At 37.0% G+C, this 9043-nt stretch overlaps 1 protein-coding gene across 1 annotated transcript; it reads right to left on the bottom strand.

Annotated features, from left to right (window-relative positions):
- Nucleotides 1-285: 285 nt before the first annotated feature.
- On the bottom strand, nt 286-8704 carry LOC306893013 (guanylate-binding protein 4-like). The gene is made up of 10 exons (XM_079454457.1): nt 8456-8704; nt 5562-5741; nt 5351-5478; nt 4968-5077; nt 4313-4503; nt 2888-3130; nt 2506-2786; nt 2204-2416; nt 2007-2109; nt 286-1449 (listed from the first exon to the last, which is right to left on the bottom strand). Exons 2-10 carry the CDS (start codon nt 5734-5736, stop codon nt 1004-1006), a joined length of 1890 nt encoding a protein of 629 aa, XP_079310583.1. The 5' UTR covers nt 5737-5741; nt 8456-8704; the 3' UTR covers nt 286-1003.
- Nucleotides 8705-9043: the final 339 nt, after the last annotated feature.

Genomic DNA, 9043 nt, shown 5'->3' with positions numbered 1-9043 from the left:
AGTTTTATCACTTTACAAAATAATTCAAGGTCAATGTACCTACCCGGAAAAGCTTAAGCCACCAAGGAAGCAAAAAGTGCACAATATGCAAGAAACTCAGACACAAAATTAATATATTGTTTTCCACACTATCTTTGAATGGTCAGTAACACATGGCCCCCAGAAATAAGACAAGAAATTAAAATAGTCATGAAAAAGGTCATGTGATCGTGGTTATCCCGTGACTTGCATTGACAGGGGACTTTCCAATCTTTCCCGTTACAAGGGAGACACAAATGCATGTTTGTGATTCAAATCTGATTTATTTCCACATATGAATGAGGCTTAAACCAACTTCTTTGCTTTTTCCTTTGTCTTATCCGATCTGCGCTACATGATAAAACGGATTTGGGCCACTTGAAGAATGCGGTGTAAATTTGGCCTAAATGTATTAAGTCTGTGAGAGGAAACTTTTAATATTTTAATAGCTGATTTGTCACTTTTTTGTCACATCTAGCACATAAATTTAAACATTTACACTGTCTGTAAAAAGGTAAAAAAGGGGTGATTTAACGATATCGATACATATATAGTTAAGGTTTGAAAATAAATTATCCTTAAACTCAATAATTCAATTTTTCATGTTTAATGTGTAGGTACAGAGCCGACTCTGTCAAAAGCACCAAGTAAGGACAGAATACACAAGAAGCAATCAACCACGCCACTGGATTCCCGTCATAGGGCCAATGAGTGGCTCTTACACAACACATTTTTTCTGCAAATAATAGTGTTTATTTGATGCCACATGTAATGCAATGCCAGATTTTTTATAATTCATTTTAATTTAAGCATCATGTCACTGCTTAAAATAAATGAGCAATGTCAAATAAACTTGTAGTTTTCATGTACATTAAACAAAAATATGCCTTTGCATTAATAAGCTGTAGAAATCTACAAATAAACTGTAGAAACAATAAAAGATTTCAGTTACATGCTTATGAATTAATCATAGAAATTATGGATCTTACAAGATGCAACAACTGCCTGAGCGTGCATTCGTCTTCTTCTTCTGTATGGCTTTCATCTGTTCTCTATGTTGTTGCATCATCATAGCATCAGACTTCTCATGTCTCCTGTTGGAGTTCTCGATCATCGCTGCAAACTCTTTAGCTCTGTTACTCTCAGCTTCAGCGCTCTGTCTCTTGAACTCTTCCATCTCTTGTGTCATCATGTTTGCCTTCTCCTTAAAGCCCTTTTCCAGCAGAGAAGCTTGCTCCTTCAGTTTACAGTCCATGGCACGCTCAGCCTCCTCTTTTTGAAGCCTAATCTCTTCATCCATCTTTTCCTTCATCTGTTTCATTATCTCTTCATTACTTTGTCTCTCTGCTTCCATCTTCTCCTCTAGTTGCCGCTGCTCCTCCTCTTTGGCTTTGATTTCCTGGTTCAAGAGGGCTGCTTCCTTTTCTTGCTCTGGTCATTTATTAACGAAACAGATAGAAAACATGGTTTACAAATACACAAATAGTTACATATTGAACAAATTTTTTATCAATAAGAATATAGCAGTACTGATCTTGACCACATTGACACTGTTCTAATAATGACATAAATAGCCGCCCTTAACTAACGGGTGCAAATCTTTGACCCTTGAAACAATCTTTACCATTTCGTCATCTTGGAATTATATAGTTCTATCAGAGTTTTTGTCAAAATTAAAAAACATCACATAGTCATCGAGTTGTCGCAAATTAAGAATGTTAAAGTTGTGAACATTTTGTTACTTTTTTAAGAAAAAACTCAAGTCAACTGGAATGCAGAAACTTTGAAGCACAATATCTGAAAACTGCTAAGATAGAACCAAATAATTGAAGGTGGCGATTTGGTCTTACTTTTAGTTGTATTTTAACAGTATCAACTGTTACATCATCTTGTCAATGTCTACATGTCCTTCTTTCTTCCAACAGCACAAGGAACCTTATACAAATTTACAAAACTGGGATATTAGGATTTGAAAGCTTGAGACTCACCCTTAATCATTTTTTCCTTCTCAGTCAGTGTTTTGTCAGCCTGCAGAATGGCTTCAGAATCCACAGACTTTTGTTCCATAAACTTCTTTAGGACCTCTTCAGCCTGTTGATGTACACACAGAAACAATTGATAATTATGACAACAGTGATGAAAGTCTTCATATTTCTGTTATGTGTATAGATATTGAATTTAGAACCTTGACGTCCTTATTGGTCTGTCTCTTGTATTTCTCCACAATGTCCTCCAGATCCTTGCAGAAGATATCATAGCCACCAGGTGTGGTATAGAACCCTTGCTTGAGTTTTTCCGTCATTGTTTCAGAAAGGGATGACAGAAGATTCTCACATCTTCTCTTTGAAGCTTGCTCATTGTGGCTAAGGTATTCATCAAAGAGATTTTTGATGGTTTCCTACAATCATAACATTTACAGAGGACATTTAATAAAACCAAACTCTGACATCTCTTCATGCCATTGTACTGCGACGAGATCTGGCCTACCTCTAGAGATTTTAGGAACTTTCCATCAGTGTCTCTGAAAGAGCGTTTCATGAAGGTTTCTGTTGTCATTTTGCTGAGATTTTGGTGTTCAGTGGACACATCCTTCAGTTCCAGGGGGAAGGACGTCTTCAGTTTTTCCATTCCACTCTTGTAGACCTCAAGCCCCTCCTTTACTGCAGCTTCATTCTCAATCATTGCCAAAGCAATCACAGCGTTCTCCAGACATGGAACGGCCCCACTAGAGATTGTGTCCACATACATTTTTGCCAGATTAACCAAAACTAAAGAGAAGGAAAGAAGACCAGAAAAACATTGATAAAGAAAAGAGAATCTCCACTGAACAATGAACAGTTGATAGTAGATATTTTCTCTCTTTACTTACCCCTGCCAGTGACAGTGTATCCATCTTTCAGCGTCTTCACTTGGCTGTCCTTAAATACAAACTTGCAGAAACAATCTGTAACCTCCAAGAATTTCGTATCAAGGTCAGAAGGATTCAAACTCTCCAGACGAGACACTTTCTCCGGAGCAGTTGGAAACGGGAAAGTGAAGCATGTCCTGGAAGGGAAGAATTTTTTGATGCACTCCCTCGGCAGATTGTGCTCCATTACTTTTTTCGAAGTGCCTAGAAAACATGAACACATACTGTAGACCAGTTTCAATTTTTCTGCCATTCCCCACTTTGCGTGTAGGGAAGGGTTCGGAGCCCAAGCTGTCCCCAATCGCCCCAACAAAATGGTAAAAACTTAAGGTCAACTGTCTGTTTTGGTTTTGTCTGCTGGTGCCAAATTTCCAGTGTTATTTTCATTCCATGTCACAAACTAATCCATTGATAACCTTTATACCCGATACCGCCTCTCCACATTCAAGATTTTGTTCTGCTTCAAACATTTATTGATGGATACCTTATCCTTAGCCACACGCCTGTCAAAAGATAACATTCTGACGTGAAATCATTCTTGTAGGCTACTATGGTTCCATGTGGCATTTTCTTCGCAGTCTGGTGTTGTTCTAGGTAAGACTTACATTTAAATGTGTCATTGTTTAGTTTTGAGTTTATGGTCAGAAATAAAGGAATTAAAAATAATTGGCACAAAAATGACCAAATTTCCTCTAGTTTGTTTCGCCCCACTTGTCATGTCTCTATTCCCCACCCGCCCCACACTTTGAGAAACGCTGCTATAGACCCTTACAATTCATATATTATGAGTCTTAAAGTACCACCTCCATAAATGATGACTTTGAGTAATGCAACAAATCTTTTGGGAAATACATTGAACAAATCTACTCTCACAAAGTCACTGCGCAAATAGTCCCGCATAGCCAGACCTTCATACTGAAGGTCTAGAACTTATCGTCGCTTTCTTTGGCCAAGGCCCGCCAAATAGGCCATATGACTGACAGGTAAAGCAACCAATCACGTTTCGTCTAGAGCCGCGTTATTTTTTAGAGGCTGGAAATGTCCCCGCAGTAACAGACCGGTGTAAATTCATGAACGTGTCAAAAGTTATAAAGAGTTTATGTCGTGAACCTCGCATACATTACTTATAGCAACTGCTGTAAACACGACAGCTTATTTCTTAGATCAGACGGCTTGGAGTTGTTTCCAGGCAGTCCGTAAAGAATGTGACACGCACGTCTACAGTAAATCCTGTTAAATGTAACCAATCAGATGACAACTCCGAACGTACTGAAGTGTTTTAAAAAAAGTGTGGCATATGCATCAGACATTAAGCCAACGGATCGTGGGCGTGAGGTCTGAGGCTGAGACTACTGCGCAAATAATTTGAGGGATATTTTTAATTACCAGGTTTTAGCTTTAGTGCAAACTCTAGGTACTCATTCTCTGTTGCATCTTTGCCATCGATCTTAAGCTCAAGGGTAAAGTCTCTCACAGCCCAGATGAATCTAGGGAAGAACTTCACAAACTCGCTTGAATCATCGGCATCCTCTCCTGATGATTTGACCTTAATGCACTCTGTTAGTTCAGTAACATATCTGAGAGTTTGTTCAGGCATGAAAACAAAACAACTGTCAAACAACAACTCAAGATGCATAGAAGAAAAAAAATTACTCCTTAAGGTAAATCCATTTTTAACAGTTACTAAAACGTACAGAGCCTAGCTATGTAGGAAACCATGACATTAGAAAAAGTATTTGGCATGCTGTCCGGGGAGCGGGCTCTGAGCGCACCCCCGTGTTCCTGTGGGAGAAGTTGGCTCGAGGAGAGAAGATGGAGCAGGTGGAGGGATGCTGTGATATCTGATAGCGAATCAGCCAAGCTGATTATCTGCTCCTGCTCCTCCCAAACTTTGTTAATTTAACATCATTAAAACATAAACAGCACTAAAGTTACAAAAAGGGACTTCTCTTGCTGTGACTACAAACTGATGTTGTATTTGCACAAATTTGTAAAATATATACAAATGATTTGAAAGGAATGTGGATTGTCAGAAGGATACTGCAGATCCTCAATAGCCTTGTTGTCAATCGTCCCTCGACTGTTGTAAACAAGAGTGCTGCTCAGTAACACAGCCAGACAGAAGATATTGGTGTCATGCTTTGAGTCCCCCTGTCAAAGAGACAATCATTGGGCTGGATAGTCAATTAAAGATCAAAGGTTGTTTATGGACTACAAGATGTTTAAAAGAAGTAATGGGTTTTGTTAATAGAGTAATTGTCTAATGCAACTGATGACAGTGTATGGTCCTTCTTGTTATTGCAAATAAGTATTTGGTGAGGTCAGTTCCACATTTTTATCATCTCTTGTTAGTCAGTTGGATGCATGGTCAACCCTTCAAACTTTGACGATTCTTGTGTTTTTGTAGTGTGGGTGCTCTTTCACCTTGTCCACGTCTCCAAGTCCCTCAGTGTCCAGCAGGACCAGAGTGGTCTCTTTTTTAGTGGGGTGGGGCACACACCACATCCAGATTCCCTTCGTCTTGGACTCAATTGTGCTGCCCAGTGCAAACCCTGATAATAGCACACCATCAATAAATAATAAATGTTGTTTCTCTTGTGTAAGATGCTATCGGTGCTGCATGTGAGGGTCCAACCTGTTTGTTTCCCAGCAAGACGGTTCATCAGGTAGGACTTCCCCGTGCGGTAGAGACCCACCACAGCGACCACCACCACCGGCTGCTCAATCTTCTGCAGGATCTGCAGTGCCGACTGCTGCACACACAGCTTCCCATCTGACGTCGTGTCAATGAGGCAAACCGGTTTGTCCATGTTCACTGGAGGCAAATGAGAAGATTATTAAATTTGGATTTCTGTTGAGCTTAGATTACATGAGAAATATTCCAGTAATTCAATAGTGCGCCTGTGCAACTTTGTCTTTTTCAGTTTTGGGAAAATACACTTTTTAACACACTGAAATAAAATATTCTTGAGGGTAGTAAACACTACACATGCAAATCAGTTAAAATTAACTTAAATATATATTATGCCATAGGCCTCTCCCATGAATACAGGTAGTAGTCCTTCTGACTGCCCTCCTTAGAGACTTGATTTACACACTCCGGTACAGTAGGTGGCGGTATGCACCTGAATAAGTTGGTTGCGATCCGCCATAAAACTTATAGAAGAAGAAGATGACTGCCCGCTTGCTCGCTGGTGACGGAAGTGTGTCATACTTCCGGGTCACACAGGTTTTGAACATTGAGACATGGAATGCTACTGACCGCTGTCTGCCCGTTCTGCCTTCACGGCCACTGGGCAATCACGGTCGAATGTGTGAGCCTCCAGTTTTATGTGGGCCAGTATTTTAAACTGTTTGAATGCAGCTGAAGGGGTTTGTGTTTGTGTCCGTTTCACTCTTTTAAGCATTGCTGCTGCTGGGTAATATCCATTAAAAATTTTGAATTGCATTTCTTTGACTTTAGGAGGTATAGGCCATTTCATGAATTTGATGTACTTTTTTGTTATTTTTGTCGTCATAATGCCTTATTTTTAAATTTAGGTCAAAATCATGAAATAGTTTACCTTTAAATATTTTGCTAATACAATTATTATTTAAATTTTTGCTATTTAGGGGAACTTGGTTTAATTGCAGTTTAGGCAAGTTTATTTGACTTTTGGAAAAATGTAAATAGTTTTGTAACAAATTTAATAAGTCTATTGGTATTGCTTTACATACCTTATTGAACTTTGTATATTAATATTGTTATCACTCTGTTGTTCCACAAGGTGGAGCCATGTGGTGTAGAATTATGAGTAAATACCATCTTCCAGTAATGAAGAACTTGTTGATGATATTCAGACAGTTTAACGGGCAGTTTGGATACCTCGAAACCACACTTTAAAAGAAATTCTAAGCCTCCCACTTTATCAAACATATTTTTGGGAATATGATACCATATAGAAACAGGTTTATCTAAAAAAGCTTTTAACCAGTTAACTCTAAAAACTCCAACCATAGATTCAAATTCAATTGTTTTTAATCCCATTTTATTACAATCCTTTACAAGTTGTGATTTTTTGAACCTAGACCATAACCTCCTCTGTATTGTCTGCTTTCTGCTTTGCCACACAAAGTAAACTATGTGTCTCGGTTCAAATCTGAATTTATACACGTCAACAAACCATCATTAAGTGTTTACTACAGTGTTTCAATAAGAACACTTGTGCATAAATAAGACAAGAGGAGATCATACAAACCTCAACAATGGTGACAAACATCAAACTAATTCAGATAAACAGATCAACTGCAATGCAGATTTATTTTGTTGGTTGTCACAGTTCTTGATGTTTAATTAACAGTTTTAAAAAAATAGTTTTTGTACCATTGTCTAAATCTAACACATTAATAACACATCCATGTGCAATATTTCAATAACCACACAATGATTACAGTCACCAATCACATGATCCCAATGGATCTTATTTTGCATTGCCTCAACAAATGTATTATCACAACACTGTCACAAAATTATTATTCAAAGTACAAACTTTCAATTTTTCATAGAACATACCTACTGTAAAGTATTATCTTCGTCCATGCCCACTGTATAGTATTTTTCTATTATTGTATTCTGTATTTATGCACACTGTATATCCTGCACTTGCTAATTGCACTTCTGGTTAGACCTAAACTACATTTTGTTACACTGTACTTGTATATGTGTAATGACAATAAAGTTGAATCTTGTCTAAAAAATACAATAAAAACCTATTATTAAAATGTAAGCGTTAAAAGCCCAACTAAAGCAAAAATTGATCGCAATAATGGTGGTGTGTTGAAACGTTTACATTTAGATTTGAACCTAGCCAAAAATAGAATTTGAGATAAAATTATAAAATTACTTGTAACAAGTTGACATATTTTAAGTTGGTCCAAAGTTTAACTTTCTTCACTGCACAACTACGAGAGCGATGTTGCATGTGTCTATTTTTTTTAATAGACTTTGAGTTTGATCTAAATTGTATTTAATAAAATGACGACTTAATAAAATTAATAAAATTCAACTTAATAAAATTAATTGAATGAGCCTGTTTTTATGAGTAGAAGCGACACATATTTATTGGATGAAAAATTTTCACTGAAATATATCGAGTTCATCCAGTGAGCTATTTTTTGGAGAGTATAGTTTACTTTGCTACCTAATATATTTAAGTACATTTTAACTGATTTGCATGGGTAGTATTTACAAGCTTCAAGAAAAACAAATGTCGGTGCATATTCGTCAGAACTTGTAAAATGGACACATAAACATATTCACTACAAATGATTAAAGCGCACTAATGGCTTTCACATTGAGCTCATAATATTATCTAGAACCACCAATCAATATAAATCTCATAGAAAACTATTGTCATTTTTATAATAATCATAACAGTTATAATAAAAAAACAATAACAATAGTAATAATTAGTTGACTGTAAACTGCTAGAAAATCATCCTTCTGACCCAGAACTGTATAAATAGACAGAATAAAGAAATGCAACTTACCTTTATTTTACTTCAGGAGCTCCGAGTTGTACAAGTGGTGGACTGAACTGTATTATTACCTGTATATCTTAAACAGTCTTTAAGATCCAGCCCACCTTATTCTAGGGAATCTCTGTGGTCTCTCAGTTTCTCTTTAATTGTTCTGTATGACTGAGCAAACAGGTTTGTGCTGTTTAACGCTTGGTTTTACTTTTAAATCAGCATCTGCAACATGTTTTCTATGTCTTTATATACTTCTCATTTATATTCAAAATTATTTACTTGTTTATTTTTACTCTCTCATCTACAAACAAAGCACTTGTTAAGTTTGTTAAACTTTCTTTTAGTGTTGTTTGGGGTTATTGTAGGAGGGTGAATATATTTAACCTGTGTTGCAAAAGTCAAATGGGGACAAGGGCTGAACCGTAACATTCCAGAAGAAAAGAAGTAAACAGCTTTTCACCGTTTGTTTCTCTCTCTCTCTTTATCTCTCGTCCCCCTCCCCTCTTTCTCTATTTTACTGGAAATTGCAAAGCTCGCTTTTACTCAAACCTAAGTTTATTACTAAAAATGCATTAAATGTGTCAAATACGTTACGTTGGATAAAAG

The sequence above is a fragment of the Barbatula barbatula genome, assembly GCF_947034865.1.
Source record: "Barbatula barbatula genome assembly, chromosome: 4".
In the NCBI taxonomy this organism is placed as follows: Eukaryota; Metazoa; Chordata; class Actinopteri; order Cypriniformes; family Nemacheilidae; genus Barbatula; species Barbatula barbatula.
Note: the sequence above shows the minus strand (reverse complement) of the source record. Positions and strands in the feature narration are given on the sequence as shown.